Below are 26180 nucleotides of genomic sequence, written 5' to 3'. Positions count from 1 at the left end.
TGACAGAGAAACAAAGGTTCTCTTCATATTATACATAACATTTATTTTATTATTTATTTACTGATCCAGTTCTTCCCCCATCAGGGACAGAGGGTGTGGGCTCTGAGCATTTGCACTCTGAACTTGCTGAGGGGTACAGGGAGGTCTGGCATGGCCTCACCCCCAGGAGGTTCTGAATTCCTTAAGACCTTAATCAGCCTTGTTTCCGTGTGTCCCCTGTTCTCCCACAGTCCATGTCTCCCACCTGCTCCTCTGTACCCCTTACACCCACGTTTAAGTAAACCCCAGCTTACAGACACCCCTGCAGCACTTGCCACACCAGAACATCAGGCCACCTCTGTCAGGACTCCCAGGGAATCCACAAGTTATAAAACATTAGACTGAAGTAAATCATACTTAATGTAAAGACCCCAAACCAGGTATAATGCTACTTTAAACCTGTGTTGTTCTCATCCAAATTAATAGTGCTAGAGATAAATATTTTTCTTCACCATCTGATTCTGGGTCTCAGCTTCAGCTGCATCTGGGCATGGTGTATTTGGATATACTGTATTTCCCTCTCTCCTACTGTGCTATAAGGTGTATGCCCTCTACTTGACAGAACACTAAAATAAAGGAGGTTTCTAGAAGCTGTAGTAACACAAGGTAAAGGTCAGTTAATTCAAAAATTTCAATAAATAGGAACAAATTATAAGATGCTGTTCCGCTCTGATCAGCATTTTCTCCTTTTCTCCTGAGTTCCCATCATTGAGAAGCAAGGACACAATACACTGATTTTGGATCTTGCTGGTTTTATCCCTTCCTGGGTATTTAATTAGTTCTCTGTGTGTATGTATGGGGAGAATGGTGATTTAATCCTGTTGAAACACAAGCCAAGTAAAACAAGTTTAGATGGAGACATGGTCACACAGCAACTTCAGTCAGAGAACAATACACTTGGGGTGAGGTATATTAGCAAAGTAGTTTTAGGCATGTCAGACCTAATTGGTTTTATTGTGAGAATAGTAATGCTAGGTGGGAAAAAAGCTGAGTTGAAAATTAAAGTGGATAGCAAGTTTTGGTAACTTTGGTAGCTGTGGTAATGGAAAGGTTCTGTACATATTGCTGGGGAAAAAAGCCTCTCACAGAGACTTTTGAAGCCCTGCTAAGACTGCAATCACTCTGAGAAAAAAAAAAAAAAAGTGACTGTAATTTGGACATTTTCAGTGTTCAGCAGAGCAAAATTCAGAAATCTCTGAAGCGGCCTGTCCTGTAAGGTAGACTTAAACACACATTTGCTTGTTAAAACCATGGAGAAAAGATTTTGTCTGTCATCCCTCAAAACATTTTCCTTAAAGCTCAGCTGGGTAGTGCATTTTAACATTCAGGATCATTTGCCTATAACTGAGCAGATCAATCCAGAGCTGCCCTGTGTGCTCCTGCCCAGGAACAGCACAGAGGTGGATTGGGAATACCCACCATGCTGCTGTAAGGAACAAAGGCAGATGCTGCATTTGCTTGGGTTGTGTTTCTGCCAGGGTGTCTGTACAAATCACAAATTGGATGTGACTGCTGAGGAACGTGCCTTGAGCTGTTTTATTTTCCAGCAGCAGTCTCATTACATGGTTATGACAATGGGAAGATGCCATCAGCTGACATCCCAGGCAGCAGACCAAGAACTTAATGTTACAACTTTATAAGTTTTCTGACCAATCACACAAAGCAAAAGCACATTGACAGTAGTTCTATCCAACCACTATAAGCACATGTACCTTTGGTTAAAACAATGCTTGCTTACTTAGAATATAATGCTTGCTTGTAAGCCTTAAAAGACAATGCACAGAGCTCCATTATTAAGCTTAAAACTTCCTAATATCTCGCTAGATAAACTTTTCTGTAGCTTAGGGAGTTATTCTAGACAAGCATTAATACACAGATCGTTGTTCTATTTGTCCTTACTTTTCTTACTTTTCCATAATTTTTCTGCTGACCTATCTCATGGCTACTGCTTAGCTTTAATCACAGTTCTGCTGTCTCTGAGGCCTGCCTTTTGCAGCTTTCCCAAACCCCTCTGATTTTATGGATCCTCACAAGCTGCAGAGCCTGTGAGCTCGCTGTCCTTGTCATGAGCTCTGTGCGTGCCCTGTAGCAGCGGTGGAGAGCCAGGAGTGGTGTCCTGGCTGCTGCCTCTGCTTTTGTACACCACGGAGGATGTGCCACCCCTCGCTTCCTTACTCTGCTGGCCAGCCTGAGAAGTTCTGGTGCAGGGAGTCCACGGAGGGGGATGTGAGTCTCAGCAGAGGCTGGCAGAGCAAACCTGCGAGGGCTCCAAGACCCTCTGCTTCCCCAGCCCTGACCCAGGTACGCACTGGTGGGAGCTGGGAGCGCTGCTGCGGCTGGGAGGCTCCTGGCAATGCAGAAGGCACAAGGCATGGGGCAGGTGGGGCTGAGCACCGAGCTCAGGGGAGGAGCAGGAGCCCGGCTGCTCCTGCTGAACAGCTTAGTCCGAGACTTGCCTGCAGCTCCCCTGGCAGCTGAGCGCCGCATTCCTGCGGCATCCCGGGCGGAGCGCTCGCAGGAGCGCGTTCCAAGGGAAGGGAGAGCGGCGTCCCCGCCCCTGCCCGGGAAAGCAGCGGGCTGGCCCCCGTGTGCCTCCCTGCTGCTGCTGCGTGGTCAGCGAGCACAGGAAAGAACTTGGAGATGCCCCAGAGTGAGGTCGTACCCCCTTGATTTATTTTTCTCTTCCTGGAGACCTTCTGTCTCCCACTGCCTGGGCAGGGAATTTAGGGATTTACTGTCAGGACTGACTTATCTGCTCTCTTGGCACGGGTGAGGTGCCTGTGGTAGGCAGTCTGGCTCACACCCTACACCTTTTTTCCCCCCTTTCTTGTCTTGATTAGTGTGGTTTCTATACTTGCTAACCCATTGACTTTTTTCCTTCACAAGTACAGGGAATAAGGTGTTGATCCATTCCTGGGCACTGGCAGTGACTGTGACGACAAATTCCCATCCCCATTTCCAATCCTGGCAGAGGTGACTTGGTGTGACTGTCATCATTTGCTATCTTTGTTTCCATCCTCTCAGCAGCTTCTCAGGCTTCAGGGCTCCAAGTGCCAGGGGAAAGCAGTGCCTCAGGACAAGCTCTAGGTGTGGTTTTGGGGCCAGGGACCTCTCTTCAGGTACCTCCATGGCTGAGGCTCTTTTCACCAGTTCTGAAGTGCCCCATAATGACCCTCCCCTGTAAAACCTCCCCCAGCCAGAGCAGGGGTGGAAGGGCCGTGAGTTTGAAGGGGAAGTGTGGGGTGTTGAAATTGATGCCAGCAACACCCACTACAGGTTAGAGCCACCAGCAGTTCAGATATCTTCACACCAAGCAGTGATTTGATACAGGTCATAACAGAGCTCTTTTTAAAGACCTCCAAGTGCACATGGACACGGATTTGGGTCTGTTTCCAGGGCAAACTTCTTCAAACTCCAAGAAAATTATCTGTATCCTGCCCTTGCAGCCTGCCCTGGGAAGTCAGTGCCATTCAGAGGCCATTTGATGGGACTCACAGTGACATCCATCCCAGTCTGAGGTAGTTATCTAGGCAGGAGTCCCCAAAGGTGGTCCACCTAAGGGAAGTGCCTCAGGTAGGCAAGATGTCTCCTCTAGGATGTGCCCCTTCCTCTCTGATGACTGTTGGGAAAGATGACTTGCCTTGACTAGCTGCCTTTAAGGAGCTTAAAGAGAAAATCTGCTTGTAGTGAGGAGTGAAGTGAGGAAGAAGAGCACCTTGAGAGTGGATGTAGCCTGGCAGAGACTTCCTGTAGGCAGTGCTTCGTACCCCACAGAAATTCACATCTCTAATATTTTGAATGAACTGGAGAGCTGTGCTACAAACATGACATTTCCTATGGCAAATGCTGACCCTGCATTCAGCAAGGTAACAACAGCCACAACAATTTCTTACTCCATCCAGGTCCTGTGCATCTTGCTGATGCATATGAGGTCCTAGGGTGAAATCCCAGCTTATCTCCGTTAATGCCAGTGGTGTTGGATTGTCCTTGGGACCCCAATTCTGTACCTCTGAAAGCTGTTCTTGAAGCAAGCAAAGGTTTAACTCAGCACTGCCATGCCCCCACCACTTCACCCAACACAATGCTTTAACAGTGCTGACAGGGACTTTTCCACACTTCAGCATGGGTGTTTGTCTTGGCTGAAAAACCCCAGTAACTGGAGGTTAAGTCACTCCATCCCAAACCCAATACTCCCCTCTGCCAGACCTCCCCCATTATTCTTTGATTCCTTGTCTTTCTTTCCATGCAACACACTCACTCCCACTGGAAAGACTTTAGGTAGTGGGACTCCAGTGTTTTTTAGCACTGTTGCCATAAGGAACATGCATGAGGAATCAACATCTCTCCTTTGGGCAGGTGAAGGGCAAGACTTGGGTGTCACTGCTGGGTTTGAGGAACTGGAGTTCTGTAACACTAACTTCAACCACTTGTGGACATTTTGTGGTGGATGAACACTACCATCACACCCTATCCATGGCACCTTTATCCACTCTGCCCTCAAATCAAGCTTCCAGCAGGCAGGTGTGTGTCTGTCAATAAGAAAAGTGTGTATATATATCAGTTTAGGGTGTTTGGTAAGGGGTTTCATGCCTATAATGTGATGATCCAAAATCAGTTTGTTAGGTTAATGATTGGGCTGGATGATCTTTGAGTCTTTTCCAACCTCAATGATTCTGTGATTCTATTCTATTTATTACAGAGCTGGTTTCTTTGGCAGGTTTTGTGTATCTCCTAGATATGGTGAAACTTCAGACTTGGTATATTTGTGATATGCAGACTTGGTATATTTGTGATATGGTCTCTCAGACATATACTCAAACATATTTAATAAGCAGTTTTACAGCTGTAGGCTATCTGGGATAAATCCTCAGGATTTGTATAGTTCTTGTGCCACTTTTCTCATTACATCTCTGGTACTGCTCTGAACCTGAGTGTACCACTGCTGAGAATGCCCTCCTAACAAAACTGTGGAACAAGCAGACATGCAGACTGATCTTCAGACCAAACAACTCTTCTGAGTTATGGGCATTAGAGAATCCAAAATTTGAATGGAATTTGGAAAATTACCTAGAAAGTTTGCCTAAGGAGCCATTTCCTCATTCTTCTCTTCATTTCCCAAGCATCCAGGTAGCAACTTGGACTGGTTAACTTCTCACCAGCTTGTTCAGCTGGGTTGGTTACCCAGGCTGTGCTGAGCTCACAGCTGTCACAGTTACACAGTTCTCAGCACCAGTTTGAGGATAACTTGGTTGCAGCCCAGTGAATCACAGCTCCAGCAGTAACAGCAAGGGCAGGACAGCACTCACACTTAAACATCATCATCATCATCATCACCATCACCATCATCATCATCATCATTCCCACTGCAGAGTCCTGTGAAAAATGCTGTTTGTAACCAGCCAGTGAGAATGAGAGGACTCCACCTCGTTATTTTTCCCTATGTAGAAGGAACAAAGTGTTTATTTTCCAGCTGGTAGTCTTGCAGTTGCAGGCAGGCATCCAGTTATCAAGCTGGGCTCTTCCTATCACCTACCCTGTTGGCAAACAAAGCTCTGCATGTCAGATAGTACCTCATTTTTTTAGAACTGTGCTGTTCCTGTGATGTCTCTGGATATCTCCAGATGATTTCAGCACTAAACTGTGTGTTTCAGCTGGAGAGGGAGAGCTGTGGAAAAACAGTATAAGCAAATGAGCTGGTTAGCTTTTTGATAGTGTTTGAGAAGTTTCTGAGTGGCTCTGTAGAGCAGGTCTACCTCTGCTGACAAAGAACCAACCTCAAAATGTTTGGGAGTGACTCTGGGATGAGGATAATACTATCCCTGATGTCTGCTATCCCCCATCAGCCAGCCCAGACGGATGAAATGCAGTTGGGTTCACACAACCTCCCACTTCAGCTGCATGAAGTGTTTGTTCCTCTGCACTGGATCTGGCATAGGCCATGCCTATCTCTGCATCCAGGGAAAATGCAGGAAATCCCTGGTGAAGTAGATTTTCCACCTCATGTCTTCCCAACAAACATATTTCCCTAACTCAGTGTCCTCCTTTACGGGGATTTGAATTCAAGAAGTGTTCTGCTTGAGGTTTTGCAAGGGTTTGGCAAACACAAAAGCCAAGATGTGCTGGCTGTTTTCAAAGACCACTTGGACTGAACAGTGATCAAAACCCAACTCTCTCCTTTTCAGCACAAGTTCTGGCCCTGTATCTGTGAGCTCCCCTTCTTGCTAGCATGCATTTATAAAAGAGCCCTAGAGAGAGAACAGTTGGGGCAAGAATTTGCCATATAGCAAAACCCCACGGTGCTTTTGCACAAGGAACAAGAGCTTCCAAGGGAGTGGAAGCAGTTGCTGTGTTTGTGTTGACTGGCCATGGTTTCCCACTGCTGGGGGTTTCCAAAGCAAATGAAATGTTATTCATCAAGGCAGGCTCCCTCCCCAGCTTTCAGTTGTTGAAAATACTACAAAGTAAGATGGAAAGAAACATGTAATCCTTCATCATCACAGTCAGGATTTACTTGTTTATTTAGATTCCCTGTCTGTTCCAAATGTTCTGCCAGAGAAAGCCCATCCAGACTCCAGGAGTTCTTGACACACATAGAAAAAATTCTAGATGTATTTAGAAGTTAAATCCAGCAGAATACACTGCCTGGTCTCACAATGCAGCAGCAAAATGAAAGTCCCACATGTGCAATAAAATATCTCAGGATGTTTTTTGTAGGGCAAAAAAAAAGCAGGAGGCACCTGAGGAAAAATTGATTTTGATGTGGATCTTCTAAATCAGAAACTTTTTGGTTGAGCTGTCCTTGAGCTCCAGGTACCTCCTCTTTTTCTGCCTGGAAAATTTTTCCCAGGTAGAAAAAAAAATGGAACTTTGTGGTCAGTAACAGGAGAGAGCTGTGTTCAGAGGGTGATTCCTCCATCTGCCCTGGGAGGGGCAAATCAGCCCCTGGAAGGGTGTCTCTCTAGCAGACACTACAGGGAAAATGCAAAGAGAGGAGCCCAGACCTGAGTCTCACTTTTAGCTCAAGAGAAGGCAGCTGAATCCCATTCTGAGTCAGGCTGTGTGTTGGGAACTGAGTCCTCAGCAGCCCCAGCTGGTGTTTGCCATCCCACTCCTGTTGCTGCACCTACAAACAGGAAACCAGTGAGACCATCAACATACCCATGAGATAAGAGAGACCTTTTGGGTCATCCCAGAATGAGGTAGTAGAAGATGAGCACTTGTCCAGCAGATGTTTTGCAGTTGTACCATCACCCAACCCAGTGGATTTGAAAATGTCCTGTGAGCTGTTCTTCTAGTGATGCCTTGGGGGCTGCACCTTTGAAACCACCTGTCTTTTTTATCTCCTATCTAAGAGCCACTGGCATGAGTGAACATCAAGAACTTGATGTCCCTTCTGGGGGCAATATTGCAGTAAGTTGTATGGGGTAGAGTGCAAGGGGCAGTTTTCAGGCAATGACCCCCCCCAAATAATTTATGTTAAAGTTATGGGATCATGGATGCTCCTAGAGACTGCTGAAATCTTCCCCTCTAGGGTTTTATCTTAAACAGGCCAATATAATGAGGAGTTAAGGACACATCTGTTCTTGGAAAAGCAAAATAACCAGTTCTGGGTTTGGCAGGTGCTGTCCTTATTTCACATGTTGACATAAAGAGCAAAGGGCAGGCTCTTATCAGAATTGGGGGTTTCTGAGGGGCTGATTAGCCGAATCAAAAGTAGAGTTTTCCAAAAGTGACATCCCTTGACCCAAACTCCAGTTTAGTACCAGAATTAGGGCAGCTTTTCTCCATAAACTCAATGTAGCCTCAGTGCACTGGACAGGTCTGACAAAACAGTTCATAAAAGTAATTTTGAATCACTAGTATCATTAAGATCTACAATTTTGGGTCTCAACTAAATCCGTAAGTGAAAGAGAGGATTTCACTTAGAAGAACATAAAACCAAAGTAAAAGTTCCCCCCCCAAAAAATTCAGCTTTTGAAAATGTGTGAGGTGTTTTCTGCAAAGCCTGAATTGATTGCTGTGATAACTTTTTGTGCAAAGCTGACCTGCTGCTGTCCCCACAGCTGATGTGCTCCTCGGTGCAGAAGGCCCTGTTTGAGGAGGAGGACAGGGTGAAGAAGCTGCAGCAGAAGGTGGCCACGCTGGAGAAACGCAACAAGCAGCTGCGAGACCGAGTGAAGAAAGTCAAGAGGTCTCTCCGGCAAGCCAGGAAAAACTCCAGGCACATGGAGCTGGTGAACAGAAAGCTCAGTGAGAAACTTTCCTCTGCAGGTGGTCAAATCCCCTATATTAACTCTTTGAAGCAGGAGAACTCCCACGGTACCTACCTGAAAGTATAATGCGAGGGCGAGCGCTCAGGCCAGTGAGTTTTGTCTGCATTAGGTCAGCGTCTGGCCCTCCACCTTGTCTGTGCTGTGCTTCAAACTTTGCATGGAAAATGAATCTGAACTTGTTTTAGACACATTAAACAGGAAGGCCAGCTGGATTTGGCACAGCCCAAAGCCATGTCCTGCTGTTCTCAGTGGACACAGGGCCTGACAGTCATCTGTGCTTCTCTTCCCTCACCCAGCTCCACCTCCAGCTTTAGGTTGTGTTTGATGGAAGTGCCAGCCCAGACCTCTGGGCCATTGCAGGCACTTGACACAGGACCTCTTCCTGCCAGTTTACCTCCTCCTCATGGGCTGGGCAAGCAAGGCTTGGGATCTAGAGCTGGATGTGGTGGGAAGGATGAAGGCATGGATGCCCTTCGCTCCCTTATCCCCCCAGGCTCTCAGCCTTGGCTTGACTGAAGTCTACATCCAGTGCCTGGGCATAGGCTATGTCCAAGACTCAGGCAGTTTGTGCCTCTCTTCAGCACAAAATATAGATGTGCCCATATTGTCTTAAGACTGTTCCTCTATATCTTTAAGTATTCTAAATTGAATATATAACAACTCTTATTTTTCCAAAATGTGCCTCAAGGCTCTCAGTAACTCCCTCAGGTGCCTTTATCACTGGTCAGCCAACTGAGTTGGAAACCACATCATTTTGGGACTGTGTCCAAGACCTAATCCTGCAGTCAGGAGTGGACTTACCCTATGAATGGGTCTTGGATCAGGCCAGCAGGCAATTTCAGATCCCATTCTCAAGCAGGTCTAAGTTACAGTGTGGACAAAGCTTCAAGATTTGTAGTCACTGAGGTATAATGGAGGTTGCTGGGCAGCCTCACTTAGTTACATTTAAAACCTGTAGAGACCACATCAATATCAACAGGGCATTAAAAATGTAGGTAGTTTATATATGTATATATTTTAAAATCCTATAGAAAATATTTTTATTACACATTTGATATAGTCTAATTTCTTAAAATATGAAGTAAAACCTGTTTCTTGGTTATCTTGTAAAAAAGAAAAGGCCATCATATCCTTTATTAGGTATTTACAAACTGATTTCTTCTCAAACAGTGTGGGTTTAGGCCTCAGTATCCATGGCTGATAATGTTAATGCTTGAAACTATCCCTGCACTTGGAAAAGCCCATATCAGCTTTCAAATGTCAGCTTCAGTCCAAGCAGAACACAGAAGCTGACTCTCATTACCTTCCAGTTTTGCTTCTTTTGGAAACACTTTTTCTTTCCCTCTTGAAATAATATTGGCATTTCTCAAGGTTCTGACTCCTCCTCAAGCTCCACTGGTTTCAAAGGCTCCACCTTCCACATCACCACAATTTGAATTGTTTTCTGCTGGAGTCAGCAATGCTGCTTCCTGAGAATAGCTACAGAACTTAGGCTTCTCTAGAAGCCATCAAGAGATTTTTAACTCCAAAATTTAAATCCATAGAAAAGTAACTACTTTTTATTGTTTTATTTTCTGGCTTCTAAACTACTGTTTAAATAAATGAACTGGTTTTCCTGGTGTAGGTATTAAAAGCTTGTGTTTTAATTTTTTGTTAAGAAAAGTATTACCTCTGGTATTCATGTTTTATAAGTGTTTGCATAAAGCTGAGAAAGTATAATTAATATAGTTACACCTTTGCTATTCTTACAGATTTTCCAAACACATGTTGAATATATTTTTCTTTTGGCTGGTATTTTTGTTGCTTGATGAAAAGATTGGAATTTTCCTCCTGTTTCTCCCTTTGTCTTCCTTAAAAAAAAAAAAAAAAAGTAAAACATTTTGTTCTCCTTGTAAGTTTTGTGAGAATTCTGTTTATTCTGCAAAGAAAATGAAAAGAACCTCCCAAAATGCAAAGTCCAAATGCAACCCAAAATGCTCTCACTGGGTACAAAACCCAAAAAGTTTGTTTCCTTGTGAGTTTTTTCCCTTTCATTCCTGCTTGGGTTTGGATCATTTCCAGAGATAAGGGCTAGCAGTCAGATCAGGTCACAGGTTAACCCTCTGGACAAGTAACAGGGGATGTCAAACCTAAATGAAAATGCCATTAAAGTGCCAGCACTGATTGCCTGTCCCTGCTGGTGACACTATCCAGAGAGTGACTAGGAAGGCTGCACATGCAGGAAGCACAGGAGGAATGAGGAATTTGGGTTCTGTCCACCCAGGCTGGTGCACATCACACAGGGCCTGCCTGACACATGCTATGATTTTTAGACCCCCTCCATAGCAATTCAGGGATCAGCTCATCTGGAGACCTGCAAAAAGGGCAGAATTTCATGTCATTTCCATGAGTAATGGGAAAGGCATGGTTGAGTATGTTCCTCTTGAAGAGCTGTGAGGGAGGGACTGAGATGCAGAAATGAACAGGAGGTTGGCATGGCTGAGTGGGTTCACAAGAGATGGTGTAGAAACCCAAAAAACATCCTGGTAAGAAACAGAAAGACAAAAAAAAAAATCCTCATTTGGTTAGAAACAACACCAAATGTGTCAGCCCCCCTTGAGAAGTTCAAAGATGCTTTGCAAATTAGTAACATCTGCTTTTTCAAAACATACCAGGAGCTTGAAGGCTGCCAGAACATCTGCAGGACCAGTGCTAGGGGTTTCCAGAGCAGCTGGACACAACTGGAGACAAGGATGGGATTTTTGGCATCTGTGTTCACTGTGGGGATGTTTTTGTGGACAAATAAATTTTTCCTGATTGATACAGAGGATGACAAGAAGTGAAAGAGGAAAATGAATATTAACAGGGCAGAGCAATTGCAAGAAGGAGAGGAGAGGAGAGGAGAGGAGAGGAGAGGAGAGGAGAGGAGAGGAGAGGAGAGGAGAGGAGAGGAGAGGAGAGGAGAGGAGAGGAGAGGAGAGGAGAGGAGAGGAGAGGAGAGGAGAGGAGAGGAGAGGAGAGGAGAGGAGAGGAGAGGAGAGGAGAGGAGAGGAGAGGAGAGGATGACAGAAAGAAACAGCAGAAGGGAAATTTGTTCTCATAGGGATTGGCCCCTTTTAACCATCAACACATCCGTCTTGTACAACTTTTGCAGGACTTGTGTGTCTCACCAGAGTGTAAGTGGATAATTCAGACGGTGATCCACATCCAAAAATACCTTGAGTTTTTAGACTTTACAACTGAATTTTCTGGGTTTTTTTTTTTTTGAAAGTGGATGTTTATAGAACAAAGTGTATCAAATAAACTTTTCTCATAAATTCCAATATCATCCTGATTTAAAAACCCTACCTGAATAACTGGGGAAGAACCACAAAGTGAAGCAGGATTTATGGGGAGCAGACACTGTTAGTAGCTTTCTTTGCTCCTTAACACCAAAACCATTGGGGAAAAAATTACTTCCTTATGTTTGAATAATAATTTAGGGAAATAGCCATGTTATTCTATTTGGGTTTTGGCAGAAGGGGGTTTTGGAACCAAAGAGCACATCAGGCTTTCAGAGTTGTATCAGTAAAGCCCATTTCTAATACACAAAACCTCTTTCCAAGCTAGGTAATCTCCCATTAATGAGGCAAAGGAGCCCAAATTAATTTCTGAAAGTAGGAGAAAAAACATAGAGGCAAAACTGTAGAAAGCAGATGAAACTGAAAACATGTGTCATTCTTATAACAAATCCAAGTAATTGCAAGGAAATTTCATTTTCCTCCCTATTTAACCCCAATTATTTTCATTTCATCACAGACATGCACCTATTTCCCTCCAAACCAGCCTGCTTTGCGTGTGAAACGTCGTTTCCAGCATGTGCTTGGGTTCAGGCATGTTCCTAATCCCCTCAAACAAACACAGAGAGCAGGACAGCACGTCCCAGCACATGTGGCACCGCTGGGAGAGCTCCCTGGCCCTGCAGGAAAGCCGGCCAAGCCTCCCAACAGGGATGTCTGGGAAGGCAGGCACAGCAGGGATTTGGTGGGGCAGGAGCAGTGCTGTCTTTGTCAGGAGTCATCTCTTGGGGGATCAGGATTTGGCACAGATGATACCAAGCTGGGTCAGTTGGGAGTGTTGAGGGTGTCCCTGCAGTGGGAGCTGGACAGGCTGGTTTGATGGGCTGAGATTAAAAAAGGTGAAATCCTGAACTTCCATTTCAGCAACCCCACGCAGCACCACAGGCTGGGGGAAGAACAGCTGTGTCATGGACATATTTTCTGAAAAATCCTTTGCTAGGACTTTTTCTCCTGAGAAGCTGAGAAGCCTCGGAGGAAAAGAAAAACAATAATTATCTGCTGCTGTAGGATGCAACAGGTGCATCTTTGATTGGTCCATGTGAGTTGTTTTTTCTTGATGACCAATGACAGCCACCTGTGTGGAGGCTGTGAGCAGTCACAAGATTTTATTATCATTCCATTCCTTCCTTTGCTATCCTTCTGATGAAATCCTTTCTTCTATTCTTGTAGTATAGTTTTAATATATAGTTTTCTTTTAATATAATGCAATATATATCATAAAATAATAAATCAACCTTCTGAAGCATGGAGTCAAGATTCCCATCTCTTTTCTCATCCTGGGACCCCTACAAACACCACCACAGAGCTGGAAAGCTTTCCAGTGAAACAGGACCTGGGGGTGCTGGTCAGCAGTGACTGAACATGAGCCAGAGAGGGCCCAGGTGGGCAAAAAGGCCAAAGGCACCTGGCTTGTACCAGCAACAGTGTGGCCAGCAGCACCAGGGTGGGTTTTGCCCCTGTACTGGCCACTGGGTTCAGTTTTGGGCCTCTCAATTGCAGGAGGACCTTGAGGTGCTGGAGTGTGTCCAGAGAAAGGAATGGAGCTGGGGAAGGTTCTGGAGCAGAAGATTAATGAGGAGCAGCTGAGGGAGCTGGGGAGTTCAGCCTGGAGAAAAGGAGGCTCAGGAGACAACCCATGGTTCTTTACAACATCCAGAAAGGAGGCTGTACAAGGCTCCTCTTGCAGGGAACAAATGAGACTACAGGAGAAAAGAACCTCAAGTTGTGCCAGGGGAGGTTTGGCTTGGATATAAGGAGAAATTTCTTCACCACAATGATAGTCATGCCCTGGAAAAGGCTGCCCAGGGAAGTGGTAGAGTCACTGTCACTGAGGGTGCTGATGTGTAGATGTGGTACTTGGGGACATGGTTTAGTGCTGAGCAAGGCGGTGCTGGTTTAACTGTTGAAGTAAACACTCTTAAGGGTCCTTTCCAACCTAAAGGATTCAATGATTCTATGGCTTTGTTGGTTTTCCATTGGCTGGGTTTGGTGGCATCACACCACTCCTGAGGTGCCTGGTGGTTCCTCCTGGTGAGGGTGCCCCAGCAATTGCTGGCTGCTTTGGTTAATGCTGATTGCATGCAATGGCATCTCCCCACTATGGACAGTAACTTTTTATTTTACTGAATTTTTCTACAAACACAGAGCTATTTCTCAGAACAAATTTTAGGAGATAAATAATTGTTTTGCAATGTTGAAATATAATCAGTGAAGTGTCATTTTCTTTGGCAATCCCCCACTTTGGAGTCATGACAAAATTTGGCAGAGGTCCCTTCTATGTACCCCTTGCCCCAAGAAAAATCAGCAGGAGGCCTTTGGAATGTTTTGGGTTTGCAATGCACACATGCTCAGCAAAGACTTCGTAGTGCTGCACAGCTAGAAAAACCCAGCAGATGCACTAAATGAACCTTCCTGAGCCTGCCCTTCCCTGGACAGTGCAGCTGCCATAGGTGGCAGCACAGACAGCCTTGACAGGACTGAGAAAAGCAGATTTTTATTGCATCTTAATCTCCTGGATGCCTCTGCAGTGCCCAGGGGTTTGTGTATGTGCCGGGGTGGTGCCATAAGGATGAGGATGCTCAATAAGCTCAGAAAGGACATGAGGAGTAATTACAGGAGAGACACTGGAGCTGGGAACACACAGGGCCAGAATTGCTCTTAGAGAAGTGGCCACCAGTACCTGGATTGGAGACATGGCAAAGGTCCTGGAAAGGGACAGCCTTTTGCTATACAATGTCCATCAGGAGGCTGTGCAAGGGAGCCCCAGGATCCCCACTGGACAGAGAGACAGCCTCTGTCACTCATGTTATGTATCAGCAGATGCCAGGAGCTGCACAGCTCCAGCTCTAGCCCCAGGTACAGGACCAGGCTGGAGAGCAAGGGATAAGTGATTCCATCTGTGCTGGGAATGGCCCAGGCAAGCTGACCTCGAGACATTGCTGGCCTAGAGACACTGCTGACTTAGAGATATTGCTGATATAGAGACACTGCTGATGTAGAGACATTGCTGACCTAGAGACACTGCTCATGAAGAGACACTGCTGATGTAGAGACACTGCTGATGTAGAGGCATTGCTGATGTAGAGACATTGCTGATGTAGAGACATTGCTTTTGGGGGGCAGCCTGGCAGCATGGTGAAGAGTAGAGGTGGGCTCAAGCCATTGCTGTCAACTCCCAGAGCACACAAAGTGGCCTGGCTCCTTTTCTTCATTTCTTGCTCTTACAGACTCTTGGAATCTTTTCTGCGAGAAGGAGACCAAAAACCACATGGTTTTGGAGTGTCACCAGCTGCCAACGTGCAACCTCTATACCACAGTCTGGGAACAAATGTGACAAAATACTTCATCCTTCCACTGACTACACTGGGTCCTTAAAATGCTCTAAAATCAAGACTCTGCATCCACTCAGAGTCAAGCAAAGGCAGCAAGGTGCACGTAAATCACTCAAACCACACAGCAGTCCTGTGGCAGGTCTGTATTAGAGAATTCAGGGGTCCTTGATTTTGGCACCTGCTCCAGTTTCTAGAGCTGTCACCTTCTTGAGTGGGGCAGGAGGGGAGGTGCCAGCACATCAGAGATGTAAGCCTTGCAGAGTGTGAATCAGAGCAATCTGCATTAGGTGCCAAAACTTGGATTGCTTATTTAGACAGGAAAGCAACTTCTCAACAAAAGGGAGGGGACAGACATCCTCTTGGCTGGAGCAGAGCCCAGAGATGTCTCTTCTGTTTCCCAGTGTCAAGAGCTCTTTTGACAGCCTTTGACTATTGAAAGTTTTTACACAGTGCCCATACAGTAAGTGAGTCCTTCCCCAGGTCTGCCATGATCTGGGACTTCTCACACAACCAGACTGGCCAGAAGGAGGCAAACTGGGAAATCCTTCCTGACAGAAACCATGTGGCCATGCATGGAGGATGAGGAGCTCTAGGGCTGGTAAAGCAGCACTCCAGGTGGAGTCTCAGGACAGCTGACCAGAGGGGCAAACCCACTCCTTTTAACCTCCATAGCCCAATTTCTTCATCCCCTTCTCACCCAGGAGGTCAGAGTGGGGCTGATGGGCAGATGCTCCCATGGGTGGCTTGGGAAGAAGTCAGAGGGATCCCTGTGTGGAGCTGTGCCAGGATCCACCAGGGAAGGGCTGGACTGAGCAAGAAGGGAGGAGGAGAGTGCAGACCAGCCAGGTTGTCTCAGATGACATTTCTGTTCCACTTGCCCTGCCCAGAGAAAAGCAGAGAGCCCCCAAGGTCAAAGGCATTTATTTATCTGCCATGGCAGTAAACCCCAGGCAGACCAGGGAGAGGATGAGCTGCCTGATCTCTGCTCACCATCCAAGGACAAACACATGGCCACATCAAAAGGGTGCTTGCTTGAACTCTTCCCATGCATTTCCATGGGAACAGGGCAGCTGTTTTGTTTTCCTCTCTTTAATATTTCTCTTATGATTATTTCTGAAATATTCTGCTTGCTAGAGACTTGGCCTAAAGAGATAAGGAAGAGAAAATGTCACAGACTGTTGTCAATGAATTATTTTTCCCATTTCTTGATGCCAGGAAAAGCAGTTCTTGCTGTAGGAAAGCAGATCATGGGTTATGCTGTCTTCAAATTACTTGTTTCAGAGATGTTAGAAAATGCAATATGCACCTGTTAGTACAGTCAGTGGGTTAGTTGGAAGCTGGCAGCAATGAAAACCATTTCTTTAGTAAAAAGAAATTTTGAGTAAATTTTTAGTAAAAAAATCTCATAACTTGATATTGTTTTTCTTATTCTCACATAGGTGATTCACGTTCATTTCAGGATTACAATCTATTCTTTTTTACACATATAAAACATTTTGGTCCCCATGAACAGAAGAAGAGCTAACTCCTGCCTTAGGAAATGTACCTTTTAATTGTGTCTGGAAGCAGCACTGCTCACCAGGAGAGCAGGGCAGTTGTGACTTTACAATATTTTCAGTAGCTGCATTGACACTGTTCAGGTTGAAAGTTTCTGTGCTGATTCTGGTCTCTGCCTCAGTGCATGGAAAAAGTACTTTCCAAACTGTGAACTCTTTGCAACTGAATTTTTTTTTTTTCTAAATATTTCTGCTGATATCTAGTCTATTACTTCTGTGGAGAATCCACAACAATTCAAGCAGGTTACAAGCAATGGCTGAAAATTCTTCAGCTGCAGACAGTCAGCCAAATCTCCTTTTAACCACTGGTCACTGGTGGATCCCCAGCATTGCACCGTGGCTGGGTAATACAGTGCAGTGTGATGGTCCCACCTGCTAACAGCCTCTGCCAAAAATCACCATCTGTAGTTACAGCCTGATGTCACCTGGGAAGTCCATTCTGTAGCCACATATTTGATACCTCACCCTACAGAGACAAAAACCATCATCAGTCTGAAATTGCTGCAAGACAGAGTGCATGGCTGAAAAACAAGGAAGGAATTCTTTCCTGTCAGGTTGGTGACACACAGGCACAGGCTGCCCAGAGAAGTGTGGATGCCCCATCCCTGGGAGTGTTAAAGGCCAGGTTGAGTGGGACTTTGAGCAACCTGGTCTAGTGGAAGGTGTCACTGCTCAGAGCAGGGGGACTGGAAGGGCAGTCAGAGCTGTGGGCAGCCTGGGGACAGGTTTGGGCTTCCAGATCCAGCCCTGATCAATGGAGAGTGGTTAGTGCTGCACTCAGAGTGCCTCTGACACATCTTCGTTCTGTGCACTGACTCAGGGGCTAAATGGGCTGCAGAAAGCAAAATGTAATCACACTGTTTAATTAAAAGATAATGGAAGCTTTCCAGCCACATCATTACAGCCCATGCAGAGACAAAATTCCCTGTTCTCCTAGAGGGATAAAATGAAATGCATTGTCACGCTGGGGATCAAGCTGATCTATCTGAGCTTCGTATTCCTCATCTGCTGTATTCTTAATTCTCTTTGCTTTTAATTGGCTGCAGATTTTCTTTGGTTTTGCAAATTCAGTTTTGAAGCAGATTCTTTGTGTTCTTTATGGAACAGGCTTCAGGGTATATGAGCAGGGCTGGTGGGGGGCTTTGCACTGCTGGTAAGTAATGATGTTTTCTCTGCAGCAGGAGCCAGGGTCAAGTGAGATGAGAAGTTCACTGATGAGCAAGGAGTGGGAGGAAGCAGCATATTTCCAGCCATAAAACAGGGGGACATGAAGAAGTTACAGGCAGCTTTGGCAGCACAGAGCTCATTAGCCCAGTGGGTAGAAAATGCATTGCAGATGCAGCAGCCTTGCTGGAAATCCAGAGGGGAAGAGGTGGAAAGGAACTGTGCAGGCAGCAGGAAGCTGCCAGTGGTGATGGGGGGCAGCCACACCCATGCTTCTCATGAATGTCACAACAAAAAATAGGGACAGAATCGTCCTTCTCACGGGTAGTGCTGAGTCCTCTGCCTAATGTGTTCATCTGGGCACCAAACTGACAGCAAAGAGAACAGGGCAGGAGTCAAACCCCTGGGGAAATGATGAAAGACCTGAAAACCCACAGAGATTTGGGCTCTCACAGCAGGAGAGATCCCAGCATGTACTCCAGCCACTGGGCTGAATTTCTCTTTTGGGATATAAGTAGGTTTTTAGGTCTTCTCCTAAATGAATTGCTTGCAAAGATAAAGGAAATCTGAGAAATGGGAACTGGAACCAGGTTTTAGCTTCGTATTTTACTGTTTTCTTTCTCTCCTTCTTCTGTAGGGATGTTTGCTGAGGTGCTTAGTTTTCTCTTTCTGAAAACATATTTGGAGGAAGAGCTAAGGACACTGCAGATTGATTTTCTGAGCTTTGCTCAGACTCCATAATACAAGTGGCAATTTAGTAGGATAAGCTCATTCCTTTTTTCACTTTTATGGATTTCATTAATAAGCATGAACAGGCAAGAATTCCTCTAAGCAATCATATTACCAGCCTAATTTGCTAGACTTTCATTAAAACAATTAAAGATAGAATGATGCAATGACCCAGTTCAGGACCCAGTTAAGACTGAATCAATAAATCAGTAGGTTTAAATCACCACCATAAGGCCACAGATAATCAAAACAAGCTCTGAGGCTGAAGCTGAACAGAATTACTGTATCCCATTGCCATAGGAGAATTTAAAGAATTAAATACTTTGCAGTGGAAGTGCTCAGCTCATCCTACTACAACCAGCTTAGTGGCAATGGGCACAGCCTGGTACAGGTCCATCAGCTGCTGGGGAGCATGGCTGGGGTGCACAGCACAACAGCCCTGCCATGGCTGTAGGCATCCCTGGACAAGGGGACTTCCAGGAACAGGTGTCAGGACCCTGTCCATCTGTCCAGCCACATTTGGGGCTAAATCATCTCATCAGTCTGTCACCACCTTCTTTGCACAGGTAAGTGAAGCCCCCAAGGTGTCCTGCTAACAAACACACCTTAACCACAGCTGCTGGCTCTTTCCCAAAGGTCTCTCGCTTTCTTCCAGAGGAATTGCTGGACATTCCACTCTTTCCATAGATTTTATGGGAACCATCAGTAAACTCAAGCACGTGGTGCCCTCTGCATGCTGCAAATACTGAGAGAGAAGTTCCTCAATTCAAGGCTCCAAGGTGACTGTCAGTGGGTTCAGCAGTGAACTTGATGTTTGGTGGCCACAGAGCCACACACTGTCTTCAGAATTCAGCCCTAGCTTGATCACAGATTAATTCCCTCTTTAGATATTGTGACCAAAAAGTAATTGAAATACATGGCAAAATCCTGTCATTTGAGTACTGACAAGGCACAGCAGAATAGTACCAAACTTTCAATTGATGTCATGTTTCCTTCTGCTTTAGTCTGATAGAGACACTGCAATAATATAATAAATATAATAAAGACAATATAATAAATAGAAATAGTATAATATAATATAATATAATATAATATAATATAATATAATATAATATAATATAATATAATATAATATAATATAATATAATATAATATAATATAATATAATATAATATAATATAATATAATACAATATAATACAATATAATACAATATAATATAAATTATATAATATTAATTATATAATATAATAATATAGCATTCTATTGTATTACCATATATTATAACTCCAAGTGTTTGTCCACACACTGTGTTCTGTTTGTTGAGGAGTTCATCTGTCAACTCCCACTCAAGTAGGGGCTCACCATGACAATAATTTTGGTTTTTCTTTGCAGTGGAACCTGGATCTGATCCCCTTAGGTGCTACACTGAGCTGCATTGGGTCAAAGACTGGGAGGGAAAGTTGCATTTCAGATGCTACTTTGAGCAAGAAGATGTGATATGTGATCCTGAATATGGTTGGTACCTGCCCAGCTGGCCTGCAACAAAAAGAAGCGTTAGTTTGAGATTTATTATGCCTTTCTGGTCACTGTTAAGACTGCAAGCTGAGGCACAGATGTGAGCACAGCTCTTTCTTCTGCCCTAAAGAAAGAAAATGAAAAACATACAAGAGTCTATATGGCGCCAAAGAAAGCACAAAGTTCGTGAGCTTGATGGGAACAACAAATTGCCTCTCAGCTTTATTATTATTAATTTCCCTAAACAAAACACTTTCATGAAGAAGGTAAATGAATCATTAATGGACCATAACTTTATCAGAATATTGAAATTACAAAAAGAAAAACCCCAAAAATTAAAAAAGAAAAGAAACTCTTGAAATCAGGATAAGCAAACAAAGTTTGGAAGGCAGGAATTTATCCCAACGTAATCCAGAAAGCCCAAACGCCAAACAGTCTGGAAATACTCAATTGAATACTTGCAGTGATAATCCAGATGGTCCCTCTTCCCCACCCCCACAGGAATGAAAAATGGTTATCACCACAATAATTCAGCATGGTTGAGAGGGCCCACCAAACCAGATATGCTAGGCAGGGCACACACCCACGGTGATGTAGGTGGATTTTCTCCCTGAGGAATACCCAGAGCTGGGAGGAAGCATAAAATGGTGGGAAGAGTGCATCCTTTTATCCCTATGACAGCTTAGAGTGTCCTGGGATTGCTTTTGTGCAGTGTTGTCTCCCCATGGAAAGCTGCCCAGAGGGATCCTGACCAGACCAATATGGTTTTGTGGATTCACAGGGCTGGGGAGGTTTGGCCTGAAGGAAGAGATTCAGTGTAGGCTTGGTCACAGAGGGTACAGTGCACAAGCAGTGATTTGAAAGCTCTGTGCAGAATGTCCTCAGCATCACCTGCTCCTGGACCACAGGGGTCTGTCCCTACTCAGGCTGGATGGCCCTCAAAGCTGTGCACCTTCACTTTCTCTGCTTCAACTGGTGTCACTCATTCCAAACTCCTCTTGGCTGTAAAAGAGCTGCCACAACCCACTGGAGCCTTGGTTCTGGGAAAGGACAGTTCTGGAGAGCAGGGGTGAGAAATGGTGTAGCACAAAGAAAGGCTGAAGTGTGGCATAGGGCAGACCTCAGTGCATACCAACACTCTGAAAGCCTTCAAAGTAAGGACAGTCCCCTTCCCTCCAGGGCAAACATGGCTGTGGATTTTGGCAAGGTTGCAAGCAAAATATTTTCTACAGTTGCATCTTGGTCTTGTCCCTCTGGCTTCTCTGTATTGATGTTTTATCTCCCTTGTTGCAAACAGCCAAGAATTTGTGGCTGAGCACAGAGCAGCGCAGAAAATGTACAAAGTTGAAGTGAATATTGACATGACATCACCAGGATATCATGCATAAGGATTTCAGTGGTAATGGGGTGACCTTCTGCCCAGCCTCTCTGGGAGCTTGGAAGAGCCTGGTGGGCTCTGAGTGACCACTGAATCTATGGAGGAACCCATGGCTTTAAAACCAAATCATGAGAAAGTTTTCCTGGCTGAGATTTTAATTTCATGGTGAAATGTGGGATAGACCTTAATCTACTGTAAGTGCCCAATTTGAGCTAAATCCAGCTAGTTTACACACAGGTGGGAATGAGGTCCCTAGTGTGAAAGGAATGTCAGAGTTCAGGCTTATGTCACGTGGGAAGACTGCATAGTCTTTCTACAGGATCTGCTGCTCCTCCTGACACTGCAAATCATGTGCTTGTGCCTCAGTGTCACACAACACCTCCAACAAACTCCCACACAGCATTTTTGTACATGGATATGCTTTTCCAAAGGTGTATCTTGCCATGGATGTGCTTTTTCCAGAGCACAAACTGGAGGTTATCTCACCTGTCCTGGTACAGCCCACCATCAAAATAATTCTGAGAACACAGCTGCTCAGCACAGGGTTCAAATACTTACCATGTTGGTTCTGGGGGTTGTTTCTTTATGCACAAAATAAAAGCTTTATAAGTAATTTGCCTTTCTCTTTACATTGCTGTGAGCTGGCCATCATCATTGGTGTTTGCTTCAGCTCTGTTACTGAACCAGGTGTGTAAAATTGCCTAGCTTTGGTCTCAAGCACAGGCCCACCTCCCTGCTGGGCATGCTGGTTTTGCCACCTATTTTAAGGGAGGAGGAATTCTTGTATGCCAGTGAGTAAAAACCAGAAGATAAGGAACAACAGTGGAGAAAAATAGGAGGGGAAAAATGAAAAGCAAGTCATAGCACACCCCAGGAACACAGTCTAGAAGAAGATGAAGCCAGTGATGGAGCACACTCAGCAGCCTTTGGGGAGTGTGGCTGCTGCAAAGGGACTCAGAAATTCTCACTGATGAAAATCCTGTCTCCTTTGATGAATCCCACCACAGGGTGTGCAAGTCACCGGGACCAACTCGAACACGCAGCAGTCTCCAGTAAGTACATGTCCTTTCCCCAGCCCCACACAGATATTCTCAGTGCCCAGGAGACAGCCATGTCTCCATATGTGGACAGTCAACACCATTTCCATCGAGAGCTTTAGGAAAAATCCAAAGGACAAATCATCCTTTTTATTCCTTTCCCCATGGAGTGAACTGGGGAGAAAGAAAATCTTATTATTCTCCTTTGGGACATAAAGGAACATCATTGCATAAAACACAACAGGGCAGTGGAGCAGCCACAGAAATTATTCACTCCCTTTCTTGCATGTGGGTGGAGACTCATGCACTCAAAATCACCAGACTTCACATCAGGCCGATTTAATTGGATTTATTGGAGGAAAACAATTAGTCATCCCTTTAAATTGTCATTATGATAGAAATCTTGATATGTATACATGATTGTCAAGGCAGAGAACCACTTGCGATGTAGCCCCATGAACAATTTGCAGAATTGCAAACTCATTACGCAGATAAAACTTTTGCAATGCCTTAATACATGCATGGAGTAAATACACATTCTCCCTTCTTCTTGGACATGGATGCTGTTATGAACTTGTTATCAATCACAAGACCTGCAATATTAGGCACACTGACATTCCTTGATTAAGATTAAAGCCTTTGTAGAAAACATGCTTGCATTTTCATTAGAAGTCAACTGAGGGATGTTTTGCAGTTGGGGATATTTGGGGAGTCACTATTCTGGGCAAACTAGGCTCTTTTTTCCCACTGTTTTCTGGCTCAAATAAAATATCTATCTAAAAAAAGGCCCAAACGAGCCAAAATATTGTTTCTCAACCAGAGGTCAATGTACACCAGGTCACTGATGTTGTGTTGACCAAAACATGAGTTGCACCAACCGAGCTGCTACCTTCCACACTCTCCACTTTGGGGGTCATGCTTGATCTAGTAAGAGTCAGCATGTGTGATGCCTTGCTGGGCTCAGGGGATGCAAGATGAGAGATGGAAAAGCTCAGAGCTGCTCCGAGCAGCCCCCGAGGGGTTCCCATCCCCCAGGACCCAGAGCACACATCCACCTCCTCAGAGAGCCTCACACCAGGTGCTGCCCCAGCAGCCTGAGCTGGTTTTCAGCTGTAACTGATGGTTTGCTGTGCTGCCACTCAGTGATTTGGCAGTGGCACAGCCCTGGCTGAGCACCAGCCTTGAAGGGGGCTCAAGACTTCTCAGTGTTTTTGGCCACCATGGAGAATAATTTCCAAGGATGGTGCTTGCTCCCCAGGGCATGCCCCTGCCAGGGACACAGATCAATTCCCAGTCCTTTCAGATGACTCTGCTTTGAGTGTTGGGAACTCAGGGATTTTCCACACAGCAGCCACTCAGGAGCTGGGACCAAAGCCCACAAGAGGTTTGGCCTGGAGCAATCCTGTACCCTGCCTTGGAAAGACCAGCACAGACGAAAATGGGTCAGTGGCTAAGGGAAGAGAAGGCAAGGGCATGGTTTCCATGTGGAAGAAGGAAAAGTACCACACCAAACTCTTCCATGGATAAATGGTATTACTTGGAGGTTCAGGGATTAAATGGTAGTGTTTAGGTGGTGATGCCTTGGAAAGGATGGGATAGTTTAGCTCAGCTCTCTGCCCTATTTTGTGCAGGCAAAGGATCACAGCATCTTGGTCCCCAAAATGCAGTTCATTCTGCAACAGGTGAGAAAGAACTATCTTGCAGGAAGAGAAAAATACTAAGAATTGAGTGATCCAATCTGAATTTTCACTAGGAAAAACGAACCAAAAGGAAAAAATAAAAAAAACCCAAAGAGACACACTGACATGTTTCTTGGCAGCTCTGAGAGTTAATGACCCAGGGAAGGAATTTTTGATGCAGATCAGATTTGTAAGTGTTGTATTAAAAAAGGGATTCTCACCCCCCCAGCTCCCTGCTTCTACAACTGTGTATGTGATTGCTGCCTAATTTTAAGCTGCTCTGGATGGTGACTCTTCCTCTACATGCTGCACAGCACTCAACAGAAAGAAAAAATACATTACCAGGTTTTGCAGTATATCTTGTTTACAAAACATCAACTTTTGCATTTACTTAAACTTAACAATGGATTTCGAGTTACAGATACATTGAGTCATTTAAAAGCAATACATGGAAGTAACTCCCTCAGAGAGAAGGTTGGGTTGAAGGTGGATAAAGAAAAGGCTCAGGAAATACAGAAACAGTGACCAGCAGTTTAATACATGCAGTGCAGTATCATGCATTTATTGGACAGTTGATGCCATCACTGGTTCAGCAGTGTTTTTCACAATGCTTGCGAGCACACATGCCCTGATTCCACTCTGGAGTATGGAAAAACTGCAAGAGCCATTCGACTGACCTTAGCATTCATGAAGAGGAGGGGGGAAAAAAAAGCTACCTGGACAGGTAAGTGGCACTATTTGTGGTGGGGAAGGGAGTTTGAAATCCAGAGTCCAGGCTAAAGAGCCTCTACCCTCTGCTACAAACACTATTTACACAGCTTTGACCCAACCACCCAAAGTCAGACCAAAAAACCTGGACCGACTCCTGATGACCCATTGGGGGGATCTGTGATCCCTGGGGCCACAGTGTGCAGGGGCACCCACAAAAACACACGTGTGTCACAGAGAGCAGAGCACCCCACAGGCTGGGAAGGCAGGACCCTGCTGCAGGGATGGGAGGGAAAACAAAAGGGATTGGGTAAAACCTGCTGCTGGGCATGAAATACGGGATGACTGGTGTACCAGGGGAAATAAGAGTTCATGCAGTGTTTGTGAGCAGGTTGCTGTTCCCTCACTCAGCCATTGCTGGCAGTGATTTGCCAACTAATCCTCCACTCTTCGTCTTGATGCTGTTTTCCTTGGATACCGCAGTCTCCGTGTGTTTCTGCTTTTTGCTTGAATGAGTGTTGGAGTTCCTGGAGCAAATAAGCACAATAAGGAAGGCAAAACTTCCTTCCCATTAATAATTTCTGGGATGCACTCACCTCCCAGTTCAGACAGGTAAATATTAATGGCAGCAAGAACAGGAATAATTGCATCAAATGAGAATTTCCATATGCTGAATGGAAGCTACTTCTGTACCTTGGGGCTCAGCCTAGAAACTTATTTTGCCAGTAGATGAATCCCCTGATTCTTTGGGAAGAGCAAAAGGAGCAGGCCATAGCCTGCATGATCTTGCTGGCAAAGTCAATCTGGTGTTTTTATCTGGTGCTCATTCAGTGCTGCTCAGGGCTGGAGCTGTTATCACAGGAGGAAGTAATAGCACAGGTTTCCCCAGAGCTGATCTTGTTAATGCCAAGTTCACATCAAAGGGCAATATCCTCTCTGCTTGCCAATGGCTGAAAGCTATCTGGCTTTCTCTGGCAGTTTACTTCCCTAAAAATAGGAAGGGGACGACCTTGGGGCCAGCTGCAACTGCATTTCATGGGCACCCTGGAGGCCCATGTTCAGGTTTGCAGAGGGTTTGGGGAGAAAAGCCTGAGATCAGGGGTTATGCTGGCCCTGGGACAGAAAAAAACTTAGGACAAGACCTGAATTTCATCAGATCCAGGCAGGGACCCAAAATAACTGGTAACTCAAAAAAATACTGCCAATAGCCATGGAGGTATGGAGGGCACGTGCACAGCAGAAACCCCTATTCATTGCCTGCAGCAGAACTACATGGAGATGACTACCAGTGGGATCACACCCCTTGTTGTAGTTTGATTCATGTCAGGAATGAACCAAATTTCTTGGTTTTATTTCAGCACCACAACCATAGCACACACACAGGCCATAGGTAAAATATAGGTTAAATCCTACTTCTATTTTGTTTTTCCTTTTTTTTTTTTTTTTTTTGT

At 45.0% G+C, this 26180-nt stretch overlaps 1 protein-coding gene across 1 annotated transcript in view; it reads left to right on the top strand.

Annotated features, from left to right (window-relative positions):
* Nucleotides 1-10383, top strand: part of CCDC3 (coiled-coil domain containing 3) — a 35340-nt gene extending 24957 nt beyond the window's left edge. Inside the window, exon 3 of the mRNA XM_084205508.1 lies at nucleotides 8103-10383. Coding sequence (XP_084061634.1) covers nucleotides 8103-8378 — 276 coding nt within the window. The 3' untranslated portion in view covers nucleotides 8379-10383. The remainder of the gene's footprint in view (nucleotides 1-8102) is intronic.
* Nucleotides 10384-26180: the final 15797 nt, after the last annotated feature.

Source organism: Fringilla coelebs (genome assembly GCF_963513975.1).
Source record: "Fringilla coelebs genome assembly, chromosome: 5".
In the NCBI taxonomy this organism is placed as follows: Eukaryota; Metazoa; Chordata; class Aves; order Passeriformes; family Fringillidae; genus Fringilla; species Fringilla coelebs.
This window is presented reverse-complemented; position numbering and strand designations above follow the sequence as displayed.